Source organism: Hemicordylus capensis, chromosome 10, assembly GCF_027244095.1.
Source record: "Hemicordylus capensis ecotype Gifberg chromosome 10, rHemCap1.1.pri, whole genome shotgun sequence".
Lineage (NCBI taxonomy): Eukaryota > Metazoa > Chordata > Lepidosauria > Squamata > Cordylidae > Hemicordylus > Hemicordylus capensis.
The window spans coordinates 5,685,238-5,710,565 of NC_069666.1; the positions used below are offsets into that span (position 1 = coordinate 5,685,238).

The 25,328-nt window shown below is 49.2% G+C and overlaps 1 protein-coding gene across 1 annotated transcript; it reads left to right on the top strand.

Moving 5' to 3' along the window:
- The first annotated feature begins 1,729 nt into the window (after positions 1–1,729).
- Positions 1,730–24,988, top strand: SYNM (synemin). The gene is made up of 4 exons (XM_053271824.1): positions 1,730–2,627; positions 9,547–9,671; positions 13,711–13,784; positions 16,144–24,988. The coding sequence occupies exons 1-4, from the start codon at positions 1,845–1,847 to the stop codon at positions 20,073–20,075; spliced, it is 4,914 nt and encodes a 1,637-aa protein (XP_053127799.1). The 5' UTR covers positions 1,730–1,844; the 3' UTR covers positions 20,076–24,988.
- The last annotated feature ends 340 nt before the right edge of the window (positions 24,989–25,328 follow it).

Here is a 25,328-nt window from a genome sequence, read left to right on the forward strand (position 1 = left end):
CCTGCAGCTGCTCTGCTGCAACTAGTATTTAGAAGCATCTTGCCTCTGAAGCTGGAGGTGGCCCCTAGCCCTCAGGCTAGTAGCCATTGATAGACCTATCCTCCATGAATTTGCCTGAGCCCCTTTTTAAGCCATACAAACTAGTGACCATCACCACATCCTGTGGCAGAGAATTCCATAGATTAATTGTGCACTGGGTGATGACCCCTGGTTCTAGTGTTGTGAGAATGGGAGAAGAATTTCTCTCTGTCCCCGTTCTCTGCTCCATGCATAATGTTATAAACCTCTATCATGTCTTCCCGTATCCACCTCTTTTCCAGACAAAAAAAGTCCCAGGTGTTGCAGCCGGGCCTCATAAGCCTCATTCTCTCTGGTGGTGCTCATAGCGTAGGGTTGCCGTCTTCCTAGGCTAAAAAATTGTTCTCTGGATTAGAGACAGGCAACCAGCGTCGTGGAGGCAAAACAGAGGGGCCAGGCTGGGCTTCAGGAAAAGGCATTCGATAAATCTGCCTGCCCTTGTTCTCCATCATTCAAGGGGCCAGACGTGGAGCAGGACCTAAGATCTGGACTTCTTAAACGGAAATGAACGCCTCCACCTATTAAAATCGCCCGGGGAGGTTTGTCTGAGGGTGCCACCGGCTCATCTGGTGGCAATTCAAAAGGTGAGCCTTCTCTGTAGTAGCCCCATCCCTGATGGCTTTTAGGAATCCGCTGAAGACACACCTCTTCAGACAAGCTTTTTAGTGGAAGTTCTGAGAGTTTTAGTTGAATGTTATTGGGGTTGTTTTTGTAAACCGCCTAGAGACTTTGGTAGTGGGAGGTATAGAAATATGTGAAATAAATAAATCAAGTACATGGAATTCAGAACTGCACAATAGTATGTGAGTGTAACTAACACACAAGGCACACACCACTACAACACATACCTGTATATTTTCTGTCTGTGCGCACATACTTGGTTATGCATCAAGTGCTCACTCCGAGCCGTGGTCCAGGGTGGGTAGAACAGGCTTTCCTAATCTGCTTTGGTTTTTTTTAATCAGAACTCCGAAGTCTACTAACTGGGATCAGGTGCAAAAAAAATAGCAGCTCAGAGGGGTGGAGATACACTTGGGAAAATGTACTCCGAATTGGCTTCACTTGCCCTCACTCTCAACTGCCTTCACTTGCCCTCAGAGATCTCATCATGCAAGCAAATCTGAGCACATGCTCAGCTGTCAGAGATGGGGCGAATCAGAATCTCTATTATTATGGTCACTAGAGGCTCTTATTTGGGCAGGGAGCGCATTCCAAAGCCTTGGCAACAGACAGCCCATCCCTGAGTAACCACCAAGCGAACTGGCAGCACGGTGCAGATGCCCGGATGATCTTCTTCGGTGGTGGGGCAGTGGTTCACAGTGAAGGCGGCGTTCTCTTGTTTGACATGGGGACCTTCTGCATGCCAGGCGGGCACTCTAGCCCTGAGCAAGGGCCCCATCCCCTGGCAGCAATCCTTGGCATCTCCAGGTTGGGCTGGGAGACCTGTGTCACTCTGAAACCTTGGAGAGCTGCTGCTAGTCCGTGTGTGCGACTCATACTGAGCCAGACGGCCCAAGGGCCGGCAGCCTGCAGCTTCAGAGTCGTCGGGGCGCCCGTCGGGGCTTATGGCCAGCAGGGGGCGGTGTTTGGCCGCGGCGGGCTGTGCGCTCCACCCTCCTACGCAGCCGGCGCCGGGTCCCAGCTCAAAAAGCCCAGCGGCTGGAGCAGGCGAGAGTCGGTCCCGCCGCTGCCCAGCTGGGACGCAGAGGGGAAGGAGCCCGCCGTCGCCCCGCGGCTGATCAGCGCCAGAAGGCGAGCAGGCCACCATGCAGGCGTGGGACGAGCAGAGCGAGCTGCGGGAGCTCAACAGCCGCCTGTCGCTCTACGTCTCGCGGGTGCGGCAGCTGGAGCAGGAGAACCGGTGCCTGGCGCAGGAGATCGCGGCGCTGCGCGGGCGGGCCGGGCAAGACGCCCCGCGCTGGGAGGCGCGGGAGCGGGAGGTGGCCGAGCTGCGCCTGGTGGCGGCCGAGCTGCGCAGGGCCCACGGCGAGGCCGAGCTGGAGCGCGACGCGCTGCGCCAGGAGCTGGCGCGCCTGGAGCGGCTGGGCGCGCAGTCGGTGGAGCTGCGCCGCCGCCGCCTGGAGCCGGAGCTGGCCGAGCAGCGGGAGCTGCTGGAGCACCTGCGGGCCGACTGCGCCGCCCTGGCGGGCCTGCTGGAGCGGCTGGGGGCCGAGCGCGGGCGGCTGCAGGAGGCGCGGCGGCAGCGCCCGGCTGCGCGGCCCGCGCTGATGCCGCCGCCGCCGCCGCCCGCCCGAAGGAGCCGGAGCGTCAGCCGGCGGGAGGCGGAGGAGAGCTGCGCGCTGGTGCTGAGCTGGAGCTGCGAGCGCAGCCTGGAGCGCTACGAGGCGGAGCTGCAGGCGCTGCAGGAGCTGGAAGCGCGCCGCGGCTGGGAGGACGCGCAGGAGTTGCGCGCCGGCAACGAGCAGAGCCGCCGGCAGCTGCAGGAGCTGCACCGCCGCTGCGGGGAGCTGAGCGCGCTGGCTGAGCGCCTGGAGCAGGAGCGCCTGGCCCAGCAGGAGCGCCACGGCGCGGGGCGCGCGGAGTACCAGGTAGGCGCCGGGCGGGCGCGCTGCGGGAGGGGCGGGGGCGCGGGCAGCCCGGACAGAGCCTCCTGTCCCAAGGCAGTCTACCTTGAGAAGCGACGCCCCTCCCCGAAAGCTGGCTGCTCCTCCCACCGCCCTCCGTTTTTTGTTTCAGAAGTCTAATGGGACACAACTCGCCTGCCCGCCCATAAATGTAGCTCTGCGGCCTCCCTCATTTTTTTTCCCCCTTGTGAGGTTCCAGGAGGCGTCTGTTTGGGAGCAGAAATGTTGGGCTAGGTGGGTCCATTTTGGTCTGGTTCAGCAGGGCCTTGTGCCCCTTAGGAAGAGGGACAGAAGTGGCTTACTGCTTCTCATCTGCCCCATGGGGTTGGCACTTGGCAGCCATTCCCCGCCCCCCCCCCCCGCAGGGCTCCTGTGTGCACATGACTGAAACCAGATCATTTTCTTAGTTGACATTTATCTAGTAGTTCCAGCTGTGAAGAGGCTGTGAGGTGGAAAAACTTGACCTGTTGCACTTCAGCCTGTCACATAGCTGTTACAGAACAAAGAGCTACATGTAGCTTTGGGCTGCATAGCAGCACTCTGGTTGCAAGATCAGCACCAGGAGGCAAAACAGTTTTTAAAAATGGTTATACTTTTCTTATATTGTTGGGACAATATTATGTTCTCCCCTGGCACTCCCAGTGCTCTCCAGTCCCCGGAGCTGTTTTGCATCGGCTTAATTTCAGCAAGGCTGCCTTCTAACAGGGCCCCCGGGGAGGCAGGGTTGTAGATGGATATTTGTGGTCAGACTGGCAAATTTGCCCTCCTTGGCTGGAAAATAAAAATTGCAATTCTCACTCTTTGCATTTTTGGTCTTGCTCAGCCTTTGTGGTGCAGCAGCACCTTTGCTGGCCCAGCCTGTGACCCTGGAGGTACTCTTCAAAACAGTGGTGGCCTTCAGGTCTCTCCGGAGATGATAAATCGCAGAAGGGACCTCGGTGATCTTGCAGCCGAGCCCCTGCTCAGTTGGGAAATCTGCTGCTGTCTTCCAGGTGGTTCCCCATCGGGTGTCTCTTGGGTGTCGAGACAGACAGGAGAACCTGCTGCTGAGAGATAGGAATGGTTCGGTAAAATGGAAAGTACCCTACCCAACAAAACCATTTGGGCCTGGCTCCTGCAGACGGAGCTGAGGACGGAGCCAGGGCTGAGCTCCACCCTTCTTCACACCCTGTCCCTTTGGATGCTCCAAATAGCTTGGCCAGGGCTAAATTTCACATGGGGCAGCCGGCCACCTTGATCCTTTGGGACTTCTGGCTCCAGGAAAAGCAAGGGCGGTGGCTGAACGTAATGGCGCCCTGCTGCTTTGCAGAGAGAGCCACGTCTCTGCAGGGTTGCCCTGCCGGGCGGGTTTCTCACCCCAGGCTTTGGAAGCCCTTTCACTCGCATCTCCTCCGGAATGGAGGGGGTGCGTTCACATATCGGCCAGATTTACCCCGAAGTCCCTGCGAGTTGTCGGGGAGTGGTTCACACACAATCCGGGTTTTTCACTGAGCGCTCAAGTGCAGCCCGATTTATATCCTGGGTAAAAAAGAAATCCACTCTTTGCATCGGTTTTTTGGGGCAGCTTGGCGTTCATGGGCGAGCCCCCCAGTAAACTCGCGGTCAAGCTAGCTGTGTGTAAAAGAGGGAGACTGCCTCCCTCCCTGAATGGGAACTGGGAATAACAGAGGGCAGGTGATCATGCTGATGGCATGCTACAAACAGGTGCGGCTGTCAGTCAAGGAATCTGCCGGCTTATTTGCTTATGCATAAAAAGCTGGTGCCTCCTAGTAGCTAAGAGGTTATGAATCAGGACCTCTCCAGCTTGGCTCTTACCTAGGACGTGAACTGATTAGGTGATCCTTCACATTCACCGCCAGCTGCAATACGGGGATCAGACTTGCTTATCTTAATTGGGGGTTCTTAAAATGGAGTTTCCAGATATTGTTGCACTACGACACCCATCACCCCCTGCCCCGAAGGCCTCTGTGCCGAGGAATGATGGGAGTTGGGTCCCGAGATAGGAACATAGGAAGCTGCCATATACTGAGTCAGACCATTGGTCTATCTAGCTCAGTATTGTCTTCACAGACTGGCAGCGGCTTCTCCAAAGTTGCAGGCAGGAATCTCTCTCAGCCCTATCTTGGAGATGCTGCCAGGGAGGGAACTTGGGACATTCTGCTCTTCCCAGAGTGGCTCCATCCCCGGAGGGGAATATCTTTCAGTACTCACACTAAGGGGAATATCTCAAAGTGCTCACACTTCTAGTCTCCCTTTCATATGCAACCAGGGCGGACCCTGTTTAGCTATGGGGACAAGTCATGCTTGCTACCACAAGACCAGCTCTCCTCTCTGATGTTAGACTATAAGTTTGAGAACTGTATCCTACAGGGTTGGTGTAAGCATGACAGCAAAGGGACACAAGTGAAACTACTACTACTACTACTACAGATATGTATATATCGCTCTTCAACCAACGTTCACAAAGTGGTTTACATGGAAAAATAAACAATACGTGAATAAAATGGTCCCCTGTCCCCAAAGGGCTCACAGTCTAAAAAGAAACACTAGGCAGACATCAGCAACAGCCACTGGAGGGATGCTGTGCTGGGGCTGGATAGGGCCAGTTGCTCTCCCCCTGCTAAATGTCAGAGAATCGCCACTTTGCAAGGTGTCTCTTTGCTTTGAACTCCCCCACGCGCGATATCCCGACAAAGTTCATTGAGCCCTCGTACAGACTGGAGAGCCAGCTTCCCGTGGGCACGGTTTCTTTTGTTCATCCCAGCCTCTTATTCACACCCTGCTACGCTTCTGTTGTCCCTGCTCATCCCGTTGGCAGCTGCATTGTGAGCAGGGGCTGTCGGAGATTACGGGGATCCCCCGTTGAAAGAGGGGGAGGATTTTGTGTGCCTGGCTTCTCCGCATGCCACTGGGGTGACTGCTCTGCTGAGGCTATAGATTGTTTCAGAACCACATGATCCCCAGGACGGGAGTCGTGGTCCGAGAACATCTGGGGGCCCGAGGCTGGGAACTTGCCCTGGTATGAGAAAGGTGAACCATCATCCGAGCTCTGCGTCCTTTGGAAGCTGCTGTACCCAATCACTCAAACTCATCTAGGTAGAGCTCTCTCCCGTGACCTGCTCCTACGTCCTTTGAAACTTAGAGATGCTACAGGTTAGGAACATAGGAAGCTGCCTTATTATGAGTCAGACCCTTGGTTCATCTAGCCCAGTATTGCCTACTACACTGACTGGCAGCAGCTCTTCAAGGTTCCAGGCAGGAGTCTCTCCCAGGCCCACCTGGAGATGCTGCCAGGGATTGAACCGGGGACCTTCTGCATGCAAGTAGGAGATGCTCTTCGGCTGAGCTGTGGCCCCGTCCCCTAATGGATGCATCTTACAGCAGACAGCGCTCACATGTCGTCACCCAGCTAAAGGCATACCAGAGTGGACTCTGCTTAGCAAAGGGGAGAATTCATACTCACTGCCACAAGGCCAGCTCTCCTCCCCGATCTGCTGTCTGCTTACAAAGCACGCGTTCTTCCACTGAGCTCTAAGGCGCCTCTCAGCCTAACGTGCCAGGGGGCGAGGGCCTTGCAGTCCTATGGGGGGGGGAGCTCAAAAGCAGCTTCCAAACTAGGAGAAAACCCAGAGCAAAATTCCCCCACGAGGCTGTCTTCTGCTGACTTTCAGAAGCATTTTTCTGAGACGACTGTCTGCTGCAAGAGATCTTCTTGTCTCCAGCTCTTCCAAGTCTCATATTATTCAGAGGAGGGATTCCCAACTTTGGGTCACCAGCTGTTGGGACTACAAACCCCATCATCCATTGTAGCAGGGGGTGATGGGGTGTGCTCTCCAACACCACCAGGAGAGCCAAGGCTGAGAACCCCTGCTTATAGGCAGCAGAATCAGCTGAAGGCCTTTGTGGCTGGGGATGATGGGAGTTGTAGTATTGGAGACCCAAGGTTGAGAAGCCTTGCTCTGGGTCAGTCTTGGCTGCCATTGCTGCTGTAGCCAAAGTCGGGCTGACAAGGAATCTGCATTCCAAGGAGGAAAGCCTCCCTCCTTCTCCTAACTCAGCTGAGGCAATGTTTCCATGACCCGTCCGTCCGTCTCTCTTTCTGGTCCTGCAGCCTGAGCAACACAGGAAATTAAGTGGCCTCTTCAGGAGTTGACGTTTGCTAAACCTTGCTGAGCAACCAAGTCCGCATAAAGGAGACGGCCGGCTGCAAACCCTTTTTGTTGCCAGACTCCAGCTGCAGAGCTCGGAAACATTTTCTTCTTTTTCTTCTTCTTTTTGCAAGTTCACATCATTCTGGCTAGGATTTCTTTTGCAGCTGTGCTTTGAATCCGATTCAGTAATTGCTAGGAGTGTGCTCAAAACAGGCTGGCCTGGTTCAGTTCGAAGCCGAACCGGATTCGGATTGGGCCGGGTTTGCCTCTTCACCGCCCCCCCCCCCAGTTTGTTTCGGCTGGGGGGGTGGGTTCCACAGGTTTTTAAAGTTAAAATTAAATTAAATTAAATTAAATTAAACCTATCCCCTGGGCGGGGGGGCTTCTCTGAAGCCACGGAGGGTCCCCCTCCCCCTGCCGGCTTCTGTTATGCCTTAAATCACCTGGTTTGGGCAGCCTTTGGCCCTTTCCGCCATCACGGTGGCCATTTGGGAGGCTGCCACACATGCACAATGAGCCTCTGCGTTGTTTGACGTCAGTTCGACATTGAACCGAACCGGCAGGGGGCGGAGTGTTCGGCTCGACAGTGAGCCTTCGAAAAGGTCTGGTTTGCTCATCACGAGTAATTGCGTTGGCTGATGTCCAGTCTAATACTCGCATCCGTTACTCTAAAGGGCTCCCTAATTTCAGCAGGGCTACTTGGGAGTAATTTTGTCTGGAGGTCAGCCAGGTTCACACGGCCATTCGACTCAAGATTTAATGTTGGTTACCCACATTAGTGTGACGGTGGGAATCTCAGATTCGTTTGCACTGATGTCGGAAGCCCACATTAAACCTAGATTCAGACAACTATGTGGACCAGGCCACTGGGGAGCAGAGCTGTTCTTGTGGTAGCAAGCATGACTTGTCCCCCTTACTAAGCAGGTTCCACCCTGGTTTGCATTTGAATGGGAGACTAAATGTGTGAGCACTGCAAGATGTTCCCCTCAGGGGATGGGGCTGCTCTGGGAAGAGTATCTAGGTTTCAAGTTCCCTCCCTGGCAGCATCTCTAAGAAAGGGCTGAGAGAGATTCCTGCCGGCAACCTCGGAGAAGCCACTGCCAGCCTGTGTAGACAAGACTGAGCTAGAGGGACCAAGGGTCTGACTCAGTAGACGGCAGCCTCCTGTGTTCCAGAGGTTGTGTGGTGGTGGTGGTTCTTTCTCTGGCCGTAGCAGCTCCTCCGATTGATCTGGGTTTGGAGGGGTGCCAAAGGAAGCTCAGCTGCCTCTGCTTCCTGGCAGCTGCTCAGGTTGCTCCTCTCTCTCCCGCCCCGTCCGAAAGCTTGCACTGCCTGCAGGTTGGCCATTCATCAGGTTCCGCACAGCCCTACCTGATGAATGGTCAGCCTGCAGGCGGCATGGCTCTCAGGTGGGGTGGGGGGGAGAGGAGGAGCCACGACTGCCTCCCGGTAACCCGCTGCCTGAAGTGACTGCCTCGCCATGCCGCATTATGGGGCCGGCCCTGGATATAGAGAAGCGCTGCTGTCGCTTTAGTGTTGGTTCCTCCCGGCCCCAGAGTCCGCTGGGAACTGGCCACTGGCTTCAGCTCTGGTTCCCGGATCTATTCAGGAGGGTTCCAAAGGAGTACAGCATCTTGTAAAATTAGCATTTCAACACGGATCTGTCACGGTGATTTACTCGTCTCCTCTAGCCAAGCAGCAGGAGACAAGATTCTTCCTTCATTAAGCTGTGTGTGTGTGTGTGTGTGTGTGTGTGTGTGTGTTTGTGTGTTTTCACTTCTGAGTGACTGCAGAATTAATCAAACAAGCCCGCCAGCCCTCTCGGATGTCTCTAAACCTGAGTAAACAGCCGCGGAAGGTGAAGTGTGGGCTAACCACAGATCTGGAGGCAGTTGTGCAGCCTGTATTGTGGCTGGCACATGCCAATCTCATCCAAGATCCACGCATGGCTGAACCTTCGCGGTGGAACACCTGCTTTGCGCGCAGAAGGTCCCAAAGAGACCCGGTGCCAGGCCCGGGGAGCCTCTCCAGTTAGTGTCGAGAAATCCCCCGGCCTAAAACCTTAGAGAGCGGCTGCTGCCAGTCAGTGTAGACAGTGCTGAGATAGATGGAGCAAGGGTTTGACTCCGCAGAAGGCAGCTTCATAGGTTCATTGGGAGCGATCATAGGAAGCTACCATATACTGAGTCAGACCATTGGTCTGTCAAGCCCAGTATTGTCTTCACAGACTGGCAACAGCTTCTCCAAGGTTGCAGGCAGGAATCTCTCTCAGCCCGATCTTGGAGATGCTGCCAGGGAGGGAACTTGGAACCTTCTGCTCTTCCCAGAGCGGCGGCTCCATCCCCTGAGGGGAATATCTTCCAGTGCTCACACTTCTAGACTCCCATTCATATGCAACCAGAGCAGACCCTGCTTAGCTAAGGGGAGAAGTCAGGCTTGCTACCACCAGACCAGCTCTCCTCTCATCCACAAGACCAGCTTACCACTGATCACTGCTCAGTGGTAAGAGTGCCTGCTTTGCACGCAGAAGGTCTCGGGTTCAACCCCCTGGCCTCTCTGGACAGGGCTGGGCCAGGCATCTTGAAGAGCTGCTGCCAGCCAGTGCGAGCTAGATGGACCAATGGTCTGACTCTACAAGGCAGCAGCTCCCTGTATATGAGAGCAAGCACGCCCGCTTCTAATGGACTTTTGCACGCCCTCTGGTTACAGTCCTGTTGTTGTCTTTGGTCCAGATGATGATCGATGCCCTTGAAGAAGAAAAGCTGCTCCTGGTTCTGTCCATTGCAGAGTACCTGAAAGACTACCATGACCTCCTGCAGGTGAAAGCAGGCCTCACCCTTGAAATAGCAACCTACAGGTAAGGCCCACGCACGTGGCACAGGTGCTTCGAATCTGCCCTGCGCTGTGCCGGAGAAGTAGCGTTGCAACGGGGTTTCATGAAAAGTGCAAATGCGGGGCAGATCTGGAGGCTCCTGCTTGAGCAGGGACTTGTTCAGGGTAGCCCCATTCCTCACTTGCTTGGTGCATGGCCCCACTGCCCGAAGTTGGTGCCAAGATTTGCTTAAGGCAGACGTTCAACACATTGCCCTTGCCCCAAGGATTGTGGGCTCAGGAGTACCCAACGATGGCGCCATGGAGAAAAATTGGTGGCCAAAATGACCTTTTGCCCCAGCCGAAACGTACTTGGCCCAGTGCAGAAGTCCATTTTGCTGACCACGTGTGTTCCCCAAAGCACCACCATCACGGAAAACCCATGTGCCCACACGCCTTGGAGGAAGAGAGCCAAGGAAATCTCTGTCTCCTCAACCTCTCCCTTCTCGGAGTTTTTTCAGCAGGGCTTGGCCTTCGTTGCCACGGGCAGCTTGTTTCCCGCTGGCTGCCCTGCTCTGGGCTCCAGCTCCCTGCTTCTGCCGCTGCCCTTTGCCATATACAGTGAGTGCATTGCTTGGAACTTATTTTTAGTGACTTCCTGCGTTACTCCAGCAACGCAGCAAACTGTTGTTTAATCCGCCGCCAGAAATCCTTACTCACACTTCCCGCATTCCTGCTTTTCGTCGTCACGGTTAACCCTTCCGGGGGCCCCGTGCTGGGCTGCTTTAGAAAAGGCCATGGCGTCTTTTCTGGAGCACCAGGCCCAGCTCAGAAGGCTTTGTAGCAGCAGGCTCCACGGAGAACGAGACGTTCTGCCCATGGAAGGCTATTACTTTTCAAGGAGCCCTCGCCAGCCGTCCCTTTCTGGTGGGCGTCGGCTGCCAGGGGTCTTAATTCTTCCTCTGCTCCGACTGCCAAACCGGGAATGATACCCCAGGAGACACGGAAAAGTCAGAGTCAGTTCTTAGCAGGAAAAGAAAGCACGACCACCTTGTGAATAATTATTGGAAAAACTCAATGGTAAGCAGCAGGGCATGAAGCCTGGTCACACGTTATGGTCAAAACACGTAGGAACGTAGAAAGCTGCCATATACGGAGTCAGACCATTGGGCCATCAAGCTCAGTATTGTCTACTCTGACTGGCAGTGGCTCTCCAAGGTTTCTGGGAGGAGTCCTTCCCAGTCCTGTCTGGAGATGCTGCCAGGGAGTGACCCTGGGACCTTCTGTATGCAGGCATGTCTTCCACTCAGCTGCGGCCCCAATCTCTAGGGGGAATGTTTTGCGGCACTCACATGTGATCTCCCATCCAAATGCAAACCAAGGTGGATCCTTCTTAGCAGTTGACAATTCATGCTCGCTACCACAAGACCTGGCACAGTGGGGAAATGCTTGACTAACAAGCGGAAGGTTGCCAGTTCGAATCCCTGCTTGTACTATATCGGGCAGCAGCGATATAGGATGCTGCTGAAAGGCAACATCTCATACTGTGAGGGAGGAGGCAATGGTCAACCTCTCCTGTATTCTACCAAAGACAACCACAGGGCTCTGCGGGCGCCAGGAGTTGACATCGACTTGACGGCACACTTTACCTTTACTTTACCACAAGACCAGCTCTCCTTTCCTGTACAATCTGTGTCAGTAGCTGGCATCCAAACTCGATTATTCTTGAGTAGTCCCGTTGAAATTAAGCAGTCCTTTAGAGCATCTCTTGCATATGATGAATATTTATAGACCGCTTTTCAACAAAAGTTCCCAATGCATGTTACATAGATATAAATTAAATTAAATTAAATTTATTTACTATTAAAAATGAAATGAAATGTGTAATGCTACCAAGTAAATTAGTCTTGAAGTCAGCCATTGTATGCACATATGGATCTGTACTTGCATGCAGTTATCTACACTTTATGTTGGATGCATGTGGAACATAATGTGCAATTTCCTATTGGTATCCTGCATTTTAGGAGGCCAGGCCCGCTTTAAAAATGAATGCATGTACAGGCACTTGAATGTGTGTACAGCACAATGTCTGAATAGGACTACAGTCATTAAACAATATGCTGTACTGTGTACTAGTAACCACCCATAGTCAGTTCCCAGACAGTTTACCTTATTTATCCGAATAGAAGATAACTATGAATTTAAGATGGAACAACACCCCCCCCCATTTCTAACATCAAAGAACTTGTCTTGGATCCAGGCAAATACAGAAAGCAGCTCACATACATGCCTTCCTTCATTGGGGCAGTAATGTATAAACTGACCTGAAATTTGGGAAAGTTAGTAAAGCCCCTAGTCCTCAAGTGTTTAGACATCACTTTGAATATATTTTATTTATTTATTTATTTATTATGTTTATATCCCACGCTTTCTCCGATGAGCTCAGAGTGGTGTAGATGCTTATTTTTATCCTCAAAACAACCCTGTGAGGTACATTAGGCTGAGAGATACGTGACTGGCCCAGAGTCACCCAGTGAGTTTCATGGTTGAGTGTGGATTCAAACTCGGATCTTCCCGGTCCTAATCCAACACTCTAACCACTACGCTATGCTGACTGTCTATATGATAGGAAGCCTTTCTAGAATCAGTGTCCCATGCCTGTCTCCAGAGGAGAGGATTAAACCTGAAAGATGATGGTTTTTAATGCCATCACGATTAAGCTTAAAAAGCAAAATCTAATGTTTCGAAATGTTTACCAAGACCTGTGAGTTCCCACTATCAGACTCTTGCAGCTTCATCTCGTGTTGTACAGCTGTTGGGAAGCAGCCCTCCTATCTGTTCAGAACATGTGGCATTATGAAAGCAAATGTGGTTTTAATGGAGTGTTAGAAACAGGGCCCTTTCAAGTGCCGCTTGCTCTTAATGAACTCTGAATTTTAAAGAAGCTCCCAGAGAACATCCACAGAGCTGCATTTCTTACCTTTAGCTTGTGAAAGAACCGGAGTCCTATAGACAAGAGATGGGAGAGTTATTTTCTCATCCCCTTTCGCTATGTGGATGCTTGGAGAACCTTTTTGTTGCCGAAAAGCAGTTTATAAACACTGAAAACACTATAAAAAGCAGTATATAAAACCCAAGCATAATCAACTTGTGGAATCCTCTGCCACAAGATGTGGTGACAGCCAACAACCTGGATGGCTTTAAGAAGGGTTTGGATCACTTCATGGAGGAGAGGTCTATCAACGGCTACTAGTCGGAGGGCTATAGGCCACTTCCAGCCTCAAAGGCAGGATGCCTCTGAGTACCAGTTGCAGGGGAGTAACAGCAGGAGAAGAGGGCATGCCCTCAACTCCTGCCTGTGGCTTCCAGCGGCATCTGGTGGGCCACTGTGCAAAACAGGATGCTGGACTAGATGGGCCTCCTTGGGCCTGATCCAGCAGGGCTGTTCTTATGTTCTTATGAGTTATAATGACCGTAAGCTACCCTCTTTGTTTCACCATCATTAAATGGCAGGCTTTTTCTTCAGCTGTTCCAAAAAATTGATTTTGTTCTGCATTTGCAATTGACAAAAAACTGTCTGGGGTGGAAGGGGGCCCTCCTCTAATGCTTATTTAATAGAAGCAATTATTAGTCACACTAAAGGGTTTCTTGAAAATATTGGGTACTTAATTTAAATTTTTTAAAAGAAAGGAGAGGATGCCAGTACATTTGTAAAAATTCCCACATCTTCCCAAATGTTGATTGACTGCAGGGGTTCTCAAAGTTGGGTGCCCAGATGTTGAACTACAACCTCCACAATCCTCAGTCATGGTGGCCTTGGGCCACAATGTGGCCGGCCTTGGTGCCCAGATGTTGGACTACAACTCCCATCATCCCCAGCCACAATGGCCTTTGGGCATGCCCTCTCTCCTACTGCGACTCCCCTGCAACTTTGAAAACCCCTGATGTATTGGAATCACGCTTTTTAAATAGATAATATGGAAGATTGTAAATGCACTGGAAAAAGAGTTAATGTGAATTGTCAGCTTTTCTTCCCCCCCTTACGGGAAAAAAACAAAACCTGTTGTTGTTGTTTTGCATTACAGAGCTTTATTAGAAGGAGAGAGTAGCCAGTGGATTCTTACGTGGGACGAACAGCATGGAAGGAAATTGCCACAAGGTATAAATTGCTGGTATATCTGTTTGTACTTCCAAGGGTCTGGAAGGGGGAGGGACCTTCCAGCACTTCCACCGTTTGCATCTCCCCCTCCTGTTTCTTTTTAACTACTTGGAGGACCTGCCAGAGGGGGCATCCCATAGGCGATCAGAGAGGTAGGTGCTCCATCCCCTGGGGAGAATCTCTTCCAGTGCTCACACATCTAGTCTCCCATTCAAATGCAACCAGGGTAGACCCTGCTTAGCTAGGGAGACAAATAATGCTTGCTACCACAAGACCAGTTCTCTTCTTCCCAACAAGAGGTATTCAGAGACATACTGGCGGCTTCATATAGTTATCTAGCTGCACAGTCACTGATGGACTTGTTCTCCATGAACTTGCCCAATTTCCCTTGTAAGCCATCTAAGTCAACAGTCATCACGCCTTGTGGCAGTGAATTCCACAGATCAGTTATGTGCTGAATGAAGAAGCACATCCCTTTATCCATCCTAAACCTCCTGCCAATCCATTTCATTGGATGACCCCATTTCTAGTGTTGTGAGAGGGGAAAACATTTCTCTCTCTCTCCATAGGAACATAGGAAACTGTCATATACCAAGTCAGACCATTGGTCCATCTAGCTCAGTATTGTCTACCCAGACTGGCAGCAGCTTCTGCAAGGTTACAGGCAGGAGTCTCAGCCCTATCTTGGAGATTCTGCCAGGGAGGGAACTTGGAACCTTCTGCGTGCAAGCATGCAAATGCTCTTCCCAGAGTGGCCCCATCCCCTAAGGGGAATCTTTTGCAGTGCTCATGTGTGGAGTCTCCCATTCAAATGCACACCAGGGCAGACCCTGCTTAGCAAAGGGGACAATTTGTGCTTGCTACCCCAAGACCTGTTCTCCTCCCTCCACACCAGCATAATTTTATAAACCCCTATTGTAAATAAGATCAGCCCTTCTGGATCAAGTCCAAGGCCTATCTAGTCCAGTATCCTGTTTCCCACAGTATCCTGTTTCTCACACACCAGATGCCTCTGGGAAGCCCACAGGCAAGAAGAGGAGAAGGCATGCCCTCTCTCCTGCGGTTGCTCCCCTGTAATTGGTCTTCAGAGGCATCCTGCCTCTGAGTCTGGAGTTAGCCTGTAGCCATCCAGACTAGTAGCCATTGATAGACATGTCCTCCACAAATTGCGTCCCCCTTAGTCACTTCCCCCCCTAAATTGACATGGGTGCTGTATTTTGATTTTTTTTTTAAAGTGTGGCATGGACACACGGTAGGGATGTGCACGAACCGGTTCAGTGTTCTATTCCTAGAACGCCGAACCGGTTCGGAAACCCAGCGTTTGAACCAGTTCCAACCTGGGGGCGTGTTGCTTTAAGGTGTGGGGAGGGTGCCCTTACCGCCCCTGCTATGCTTCCCCCTCACTGTTCCCTCTTTTTTGGATGTCCGCTCAGTTCATTTTAGATCCCGCTCAGGCTGAATCAGGAAGGCCCCCTTCTGAATACAGGTGCGCGCACACTGCCTTGATACTAAGAATATGTTAAATAAATAACAAATAAGTAAATAAATACTGCCACCCAGGACAAAGCTCATTCCTCACGGAGATGAGAAAAATCAGAGGGACCACTGTTCCCCCTCTGGCGCTGCTTCAAAAACCGCTGGCGGCTGAATACCCTCTTGCCGCCCCGGTCAGCATAAAACGAGAAGTGCTAGGCGTGTGTGTCCTGTATGCACGCGCACGCCACTTCTGTTTTACACTGACAGGGGCAGCAAGAGGGTATAGAGCTGTCCTGCGCTAGCGGTTTTTGAAGCAGTGTCAGAGGGGAAAGTGTGGCAGGGAAGGTAAGGGCACCCTCCCCGTGCCTTAAAGCGACACCCCCGCCTCCCGGGTGTGCACGGAACAGCCCTTGAGTAACATAAGGCATTCCACATCTTTAGCTGACTGGAAAAAAGAATGGGGTGTGTAGGTGTGGGATTAGCCGGTGGTGGCACGTAATATCAGGGCTTCGTAGGGAATTCCTGTTAATAATTACGACTGGAGTATTGGTCATGGAATTGCCTTGCCCTGTATACACAGCAATACTATTTGTTTATTGCTCTGCTGGTACAAATCCTATTTTCTTTGGTGGCTTGAGAATTTAGAGCCTTGTCAATGGAAGCATGTTGAAATTACGCCTCCGGAGATTATACAGTTGTCTGTGTTTGTTAACCATGTTTTGTGATCATACACACAGAAATGTATGGGCTCCACTACAAATCACCCCTCCCCATTTTTCACAGACACGTTAATGCTATTATTAGATGTAAGTCTATTGTGTGCTTCTGTTGTTCATTTGTTTTCATCAGAACCATGATTTTCATTTGTTTTATCTCCCGGCAGGTGTCCGAAACATGCTTTATGAGTACCGTGACCACCGCTCCGCTTGTAAACAAGAGAAAGGGAAAAGAACTTTTCCTGCAATCCAGAATGTTGAGGCAAGGTTTAAAACCCCTGTAACAAATCTTAGCAGTTCTGCAGTTTATTCCTCTCGAACAAAAAGTGACTGGAAACAGACAGCTGCACCGGGGAAAACGTTAAGAAGAGATGCCTTCACTTCAGAATACCATCCTTCAGCGGCAACCAGAAGAGATGAGATTCGTGAGAGGATTGTGATGGACCAGCGAGAGAATCGAAGCTTTACTCGACCCTCTTTTAGTCGAGGAACTGACGTTCAGCAAAGAAAGTTGCCTGAAAGAATAATAACCGGAGCTGGAATGGCATCATCGTTTTCTAAAGAAGCAACAACTGCAAGCCGAAATATTTCTGAAAATGTAAGAATGAAAGTGGGTCTTCCTACGACGTTACCATCTTATGGCCTAACCTCCAGCGCTAAAGAAACGAAATATGAGAGAACCGTAGAAGGAACTGAAACAAGAGTGAATGAGCAAATCAAAGACAATAAGCCAGGGAAGGAGGGAAATTTTGTTTTATTAGAAGAAAGAGAGCAGAAGGAAAGACTGGTGAAGGACACGACAGATTTTGGTCATGAGAAAATAGGCAAGAAATCTACTGGAGTAGAAAGAAGTGTGAACATTGAAAAGAAAGCCGGCATTAAACAAGGCACAGATGAAAGCAAGCATACAGTGGAAGAACTGATCATTAAAGACCATAGAAAGGAAGACGGTTTTATGGGAGATAAAGTTCCCAAGGATGGACAATATGTAAGATGGGAAGAACGGGTTAGAGTGGATACATCAGCAAAAGATTTTCCAACAGATATAAAGACTGAGGAAAGTCGTTTGTTCCACAGAGAGAAAACTGCGAGCACAGCAAAACAAAGCAAAGAAGCTGTTGAGATCCCCATCCGTTCTGAGGTGCGTACTCATGACCAAACATTGAAAAGCAAGAACATAGAAATAACATCACAAGACTCAAAGCCTTCTGTCGGCAAACAGAAGGGTGATGAAACCATGCCTAAACTCCCCAGAGAATCTAAACAAGATGGAGCAACGGAAGAAGACAGTGCAAAAATAACAGCCTTGCTTACAGAAAGCATAGCGGAAAACATCGTTTCTGACATTCTTAAAGGGTTTGTGCAGGAACCTTCTGTGCTAGGATCTCCTCCCGATACCAAAGTCACCTTTGAAAAGACAGAAGTTTCCGAGGGTGGAAAAGTGAAGACTGAGCTCAACATACAGTCGAAAGTACAAGAAGAAGTAGAGGTCACCGATGACTTTGACCTGGAAAGGTTCTTGAAGAAAGACCGTAAAGGGACTCCAGCTGAACATACCATAGAAGATATTATTAACACAGGGCTGAAAGAGGGAGCAGACAAAGGAAAAAGGACTGTTCAGGTTGAGATTGTTGAGGAGCCACTAGAATGTGCAGCAGATGCACACATGGAATTTTCAACACCATTTGAAGTGGAGGAAGCAGAAGATACACTGCCTGGCATGGTAGGACTCTATGGTGATGCAGAGAAGGCTACCACGAGTGTTGTTGAGGACCTTAAACAAAAACCCACTGTGGTTGTATCTCATGTGGAAGAAGTATCTGAGGGGGATGATGTAGTTGATGAAGAGAAGTATTTTGTGTCTACTCCAGATGAACGCCCATTGGCTCATGAACAGGACGAAGGCTCCGTATATGGCCAGATCCACATAGAGGAAGAATCCACTATTAAGTATTCCTGGCAAGATGAATTTTTGCAGGGATCTCAGACAAGAATAAATGAAGGCATGGTTTCACCTGAACGGATTTACCAGCTGCTAGGAGGAGAGGCAGGCACCTTTGTTTCCAAGGAGGAACCCACAAAGGAGCAAGTGACACATGCTGAATCGATTGTTATTGAGAGAGAGGTCAAAATACCACATGAATTTCAGGAGTCAATAAAGGGTCTCTTTACTCAGGAGACAAAGAGTCCTAAGCATCAGCTGAAAGAGGCTCTTGAAAAGCTTGAAGACACTCTTCCTGAAAGCGTGAAACAGGAACTCTCTGTATTAACCAGAGAAGATCAGTCTGATACCAGTAGCTTGGAAGTAGATATTAAAAAGGTGGAACATGCCAAGAAGGGTGGGTTGGTTACCATCGTAGCAGAAGTCAGTCTGTCCCAGACGCTTGATGCTGACAAGTTTGGTGCAGAGTATCTTGGCGATGTTGTGACTGATGAAATAAAATCACCAACACGGTCCTCAAGTGACAATGGTTTTGATGAATACAAGAAGCAAGAGTCTGAAAGCTTTAGTGATGGTAGAAAGAGAGTTGGAATAGACGTTTCTTCCACACCTTGGACTATAGAAGAGGTTTCCAGCACAGCTAGACTCGGCAGCAGTGATGGTACAGAGCATCATACCATGGAACAAGTCATCCGTCAAGTCCCAGTTTTCAAAAGTGTGAAAGTTGATAGCAGAGGAGATGCATCTCCCTCACAGGAGTCAGTCGATATTAACAGATCAATACGGAAAATTGTAGTTGGTCCAACAGAAATCCGTAGAACCGAGCAAGTCCTATATGAAGGTCCCTTTTCTGAAACTCAGGAGTTTGGGAAAGGAGCATCGACAAACGTCAGCCAATCTGTGAAGGAATTCAAATTTGGTCCCGAAGGAACTGAGACCATGGAAGAAGTAATCTATCAAGGGCCTGTGTATAGTACTGTGAAAGTGAGTGACCCTGAAAGCCATAGTCAGGGCCAGTTTTCAACAGATGTTAGGTCCACCAAGCACACAACTCTGGGTCCAAAGCAGATCTTCGAAGAAGTTGTTTTTCAGGGGCCAATTTCAGATGTTTCATCCAAAGAAGCCAGTGAGGCTCTTTCTCAGACACAAGGGCCAGTCGAAGTCAGCAGATCAGTAAGGCAGATTCGAATAGATCCAATGGAAGTATCTACAGAGCAAGTCATATTTGAAAGACCTCTCTCTGGATTTGTGGAGGTTAGCAGTGTTGGGGATCACGTGCTCACTGAAGAATCAGTAAGACATATTCGGCTAGGACAAAAAGATGCCCCCATTATTGGCCAAACTGTGTACGAAGAACCTTCTTCCAAGATGACTCAATCCAGTCATGCTCCAGACACATTTTTCAAAGAGGGGACGCCGGACACTAATAAAACCATCAGACACATTAAGTTAAGCCCCAAGGAACTGGTGACGACAACAGAAGAAATAATTTTCACAGGGCCCATTTCTGAACACCTGGAGTTCGGTGAATCAGGACAAACATTTTCTTCGGAAGGATTAGTAAGGCACATTAAACAGGGGCAGAAGGAAGTTCAAAGGAGTGAGCATGTTGTGTACCAAGGTTCTGTTTCGGAATCTTCAGGGGTCAGTTCGGCAGGAGAAGACCTGGTCGAAGCAGAAGGACCCGCAGAAATCAGCCGAACATTTCGACAGATCAGGGTGAGCCCTGCTGAAACGCATGCGGAGCAGATTGTATTCCAAGGCCCCATGTCTGAAACGCTGAGAATTACAGAGCATTCTCCAACCGATGGGCCACCAGAAAGCAACCAATCCGTTGGGCATATAAAGATAGGCCCTAAGGAAACGTCCTTTACCTTTCAGATGGATGTAAGCAATGTAGCAGGGGGGAGACAAGAAACCATAATTGTTGCTCCAGACTGGAAAGGAGCAGATGCCTTTCAGGTGGAAAGCAAGGTGATGGGTAGCCAGAAGGACCCTGAAAGTAAGCCAAGGTTGGAGGAGTCAACGTTTGATCAAACTGCTCAACTGCAAAGGATGGTAGACCAAAGATCGGTAATTTCTGATGAGAAGAAAATTGCCCTTCTGTACCTGAATGAGAATGAAGAGGAAGAGGAGGATGAAGGTCCTTGGTTTTGAAAGCAAGATTTTCATGAAACTCTACTTAGGAGCTTGATTGCTGTTTTTATATATAATTGACTAATTTTTTTAAAGGGATGTCTCCATGACTTAGCCATTAATGAGGAATGGATGGGCTTTATAGTTTTCTTACACAGCAGTTTTTTGAGCAGGGTCCCTTGGATACAAGCGTGTTCACCTGTCAAACTATGGCTTTTTATGTCCGTTGGTGAATGCTGAGAAGTCTGGAAGATTGCCCTTGTTGTTGTTGTTTTTTAAAAAAGCTCCCCTCTTCATTTTGTGAAAATATTTGAGTCTATAGAAAAAGAATTGGTTCCCATTTAAACTTTAAAATACCAGTGGTCATGGCAGAATGCAGCAACTCAATATGGCCTATTTATTTATACTGCATTGTCTCCAAACCCATTTAATCATCCAATATTTAACTCACTTGGCGACTATTATTTAAATGAGTTACAGTCTAAGCTAGACAGGTTGATTAATTTTCAGGTACTCAGATACAATGGGTCATATCCTCAGTTTTGGGATAACTCCCCGCGGGTGCAAGTTATACAAGGCCTCTTCCAAATTCAACATCTGCAGCAGAAGTATGTGGCTAGTGGTTGCCAAGCAACCTGGCCCACCTGGGTAAGAGCTTTCTTGTGTCAAAAGGTAGTGACCAAATGAACGTCGGAGAAGTGGGAGTGAAGGCTCGTTGACTTGATTATAAACTAAATGCCTTATTTTTGTGAGACACAATTGCATTCAGACATGCAATCTATCATGGAAATGAAGACTCTTAACAACCATTTTGTAGCCTACATGCCAGTTTTCTTGCTGTTAGGGTTGTCTCCTTGCTACAACAACAACAAATATTTATATACAGCTTTTCAACAAAGGTTTCCAACACAGGGAAATAATAATTAAATAAGATGGATCCCTGTCCCCAAAGGGTTCACAATCTGCTCCTGGCTTTGCTCCCAATACTACATGAACCAGCTAGGGTGATCGCTACCATCTGTGGGGGACGGGGGACGAATACTCATTGTGATTGCTCACAAGGTCTGCACACCTAGATATGGAAAATGGGTGATAGCATTGCAATCCTTTCAGCTTTCAGTCTGTTCTCATGCTTTGATCACCCTGACCTTTGGGCTTGCAGCGGCCAGGTTTGCAAATGCTGCGTCTGAAGTTTTAAAAACACAAAAACTACTAGAAAATTTTATTGATGTCAGAGGAATGAAAATTGGCAAGAATGTCCCCCAAAGAGGTCTCCATGTGAGAGTATACCCTCTCCGTGATTTATTCTTACCCTGACCCTTTTCTCTGTGCAAAAATGACTGCAATTTTACCCTAAGCATTTGGGAGTAAAGAAGGGGTGAGAACACATAGAAATCTGTAAGTGCAACACTGTGATCACCGGTTTTCTATCTCCAAGGTGGTGGTGGTGGAAAATCACGATGAGCATTTGCCCTCTGAGATGCTTCTGACGGCCAAAATTTGTGGGCCTAATGGGTGAAGCTTACTCCTTCTTAGCACTTACCTTTTGTTTCTGTCTGCTGAGAAAAAAGTGTCACTTTGTGTACCAAGCTGCTGTGCTGTCACTTCCAGAAGAACAGGGCCAGTTGAAAAGGGCAGATCGATGTCCAGTGAAGTGCGCTTTTGAGGTTGAACGCAGTTGCCACCCCATGCCTGTTCCTTGCCGTAGGGCTGTGGAGCAGCGGCATGAAGCAGAAACACAACCCCCGCCCCACAAATAATCTCTCTAGAGTGTTGTGTATCCAGTCACTGTACACTGCAGCATTATGGTAGGGATGCAAAGAAGTCTTGAGTATGCTGTGGCACATAGCTTTTCAAGGAATCTGTAAGAGCCGCGGTAGCCAGTGCCAGCAAGTCAAAATGAGTGACGAGAGGAAATGCACCCCAGGTGTGAATGCTTTCTATATAGGAATGTACTCTCTTATCACATTAATATGCAAGCAGTATTGAGATTCACTTAAACCCATGTAAGCTTGCTCAGTTGTGTAGCCAAATGGCTTCTGATTGGCTGCGGGCAACAACATCCAAAGGGTTAGAGCCTGGGATGTAAAATGTGTTCATATGAAGAGCCTTGTTGGATCAGGCAAAGATCCATCATGCAGAAAGCAGTATTCCTCTGCCCACCACGGTTGCTCCCTAGCAGTTGGTATTCCGTGGCATACTGTCTCTGAACATAGCAGATCAACTTAGCTACTGTGGCTGAAACAAACAGCTGTCTGCCATAAATTCAGCATGCCAAGGAAGGAGCCAGATATATGAACATCAGAAGATGTTTGTGTTCAAGCTGTTGGACTGTCTAGCCCAATCTTGTCTGCTCCAAAGTCTCAGGTGGAGGTATTTCCCAGCCCTGCTATCCCAGATCTTGTACAACTGGAGATGCCAGGGATTGAACGTAGAACCTTGTGTACACAAAGCATCTGCTGCAGGTGTTCTCATGCGTGGGTCCCTGGACGTTGGACTACAATGCCCATCATCCTCACATAGATCATTGTGGCTGTGGATATGGGAACTGAAGTTTAACATCTGGAGACCCAGCTTTGAGAACCCCTGCGCTATGGTATCTACCACGAGATTTTTGCACTTGGATGTTTAAAGTTGGACTCATACTTGTGGGCTTAAATCTTTTAATCATATTTTCAGTACAAGTTTTCTACACATGTAACAGGAATCTGCTTTCATATAAGCTTGTTAGCCCAAGCTGGTGCTTGCTTGACATTTTTGAGTTTTTGTGTCTAGAGGGAATATAATTACAGTCTAACCTGCCTTTAAATATATATAGTAACACGTATGCTAATATATCCTATTTAAAAGTTGCATTTTCATAGCTTGGAGCTAGGAAGATTGAAAACATTGCCTCAAGCAGTGCCACTCACAGGCAGAGCTTATTCAAACATTTCTTTTTCTTTCATTTGGGATGAACAGTGGGCTGTTTTGGAAAAGAAACATTTTATTCCATAAAATATTTATATACTTGATGTGGTTGACTTCAGAATGTGGGACACTTATTTTTCCTTCGTGAATGCTGCTATCCTAAGCACACATTGGAAGGAAACTTCATTTCCAGTGAAGCTTTCTTTCAAGGAAACACTCTTAGTGCACGCTAATAACACAGGACCCAATCCACAGAAGGCTAGTCACGTCTTAGTTCCCGAGACCATCCCGACTAGCTTGTTCCATTGGTTTCAATGGGACCTCGGGCACGGCTAACTCTTAAGTGGATGGGGCCCACAGTCTTGAAGTATTAGATGCCTGTGTGAGTGAAAGAGAGAGGTGGTCTACAAGCCGGCTGGGGTGGTTGGTACCATCTGCAGGGACGAATGCTCATGGTGGTTTTTGACCTGCCTGCAATCTTGGGAGAAGCGGCTGCCACTCTGTGTAGACAATACTGAGTTAGATGGACCGATGGTCTGGCTCAGTATATGGCAGCATCGTATGTTCCTATGTAAGGTCTGCACTCCCTAGGAGTTATTCACACATGGCTTCATGCTGCGGGGTAAATGTTGAGCGAAGCCACTTTGAATCACACGAACAGTAATGAGGGAAGCAGTTCTTCCCCTCCTGCTCTCAGGTTTGGTTTTGATGCAAGTTCACATGACCTGCCTCTGTGCTTTCCTTCCAGCCAATGGTTGTGGGGGGGGGGACTTTCTAAAGAGCGATATCTGCATTTCTGATGAGAGTATCCCTCTTCTCATGCTAATGATTCTACATCAGTGTCTCTCTATTTGCTCCTGCAAAAAAGTAGCTTAAAACCAGCACTTTAAAAACCCGGAACTACACAGAGATAAGCTAGAATTCACAAGACAAAACCCGATGTGTGTGTGACGTGGAGCCGAGGATCTCGAAGGGACTTCGGGGTACGTTTGGCTGGTGTGTGAACGCACACACTCTCTTCCGGAGGAGATTCGGAGTAACAGCCCTGTCTGTAAAGCCCCCTAGAAAGATAGAAAACAGGAGCTTTCTTTCCCAGACAGCAAGTTTTACCATGGGTTTACTGAGAGGATTTACTGCGAGTTTGAAAACTGATGCAAAAAGTGGGTTTTTTAAACCCTGAATATAAATTGGGCTACACTCTAACATGCAGTGAAAACCCCCGAATTGTGTGTGAAGCGCTCCCTGAGAGCTTGCAGGGACTTCGGGGCAAATTTGGCCGATATGTGAATGCACACCTCCATTCCGGAGGAGATGCGAGCTAAAAGCCGGGTGTGCATAACTTCCAGGTGATTGCATTGCAAGGCTCTTGGTGTGTCGTCATGCTTTTATTGCCCTGACCGTCTGGCCTGCAGCATTGGTGGAATGCGCAGTGGTGTTTCCAAAGCTTTTAAGAATGTTAAAAACACAGAAACCACTATAGCGTTTTATCGATATCGCCAGGGGAATGGGAATGGGCAGGAATGTCCTCCAAAGACTGCTCCGTGCAGAAGGTAGAACAACTTCTTCATCTCGTTGCCCTCACCCTGACCCTTTCCTCTGCACCAAAACGACTGCAATTTGACCCTAATCATTTGAGGGTAGGGCTAAAGATGGGGTGATGACAGAGAGAGCTGTGACTGCAACCAGGCAGGCTAGCAAGGTAGAGGTTGCTAAAAATCACAATGGGCATTTGTCCCCTGAAGTGGTACCTATAGCTGGAATTTGTGGGTCTGGTTCATGGACCAAGGGGATTTATTAGAGCACCGGTGTGAAAGCCACAACTCTTTATGAGCTAAAGATTGCTGTAGCAGGTGTTTTCAAAGGCTGTAGACATGTTGAATCAGGGTGGGTTTAATGTCAGGTGGGATTTTGTAGGCTGTTTTGGTCCTGGTCAGTTGATGATGTGCTGTGTGTTTCTGTGATGGTTTAAGCTTTTGTGATCTTGCACTTTTCTCCTCTGTGAAGTATTAAACATTGAAAATGAATGTGGCTCTCTCTCCCTCTGTAAATGTCAGCAGGTTTAAGAACGTCAGGAGAACCCTGTTGAATCCATGCAGAGGTCTCACTCTGATTCCCGCTGTGTTGAGTAAGATAGCTCTAGGAAGGAAGCAGAGCACAAGCAGGCCTTCTTTGCTGGGCCTTCCCAGGAAACCGGTATTATTCAGTGATACGTTGCCTCTGTTCAGTTTAGCCAATGTGGCTAATAGCTATCAAGTTCAGTTACGGCACACACAACAGGTTTTTACACTCTGTGCTGTGGAGCATCTCTGGAGCAATAAGGCCCAATTCTGCAAGCACTTAAGCTCCAGCACAAACACATGGAAC

Bases quoted from the DNA above. Each gene is read 5' to 3' on its own strand.
- SYNM (XM_053271824.1), top strand. From the start codon at position 1,845: ATGCAGGCGTGGGACGAGCAGAGCGAGCTGCGGGAGCTCAACAGCCGC. The intron at 2,628-9,546 runs GTAGGCGCCGGG...TCTTTGGTCCAG, and splicing joins CGGGGCGCGCGGAGTACCAG to ATGATGATCGATGCCCTTGA. The intron at 9,672-13,710 runs GTAAGGCCCACG...TTTGCATTACAG, and splicing joins CTTGAAATAGCAACCTACAG to AGCTTTATTAGAAGGAGAGA.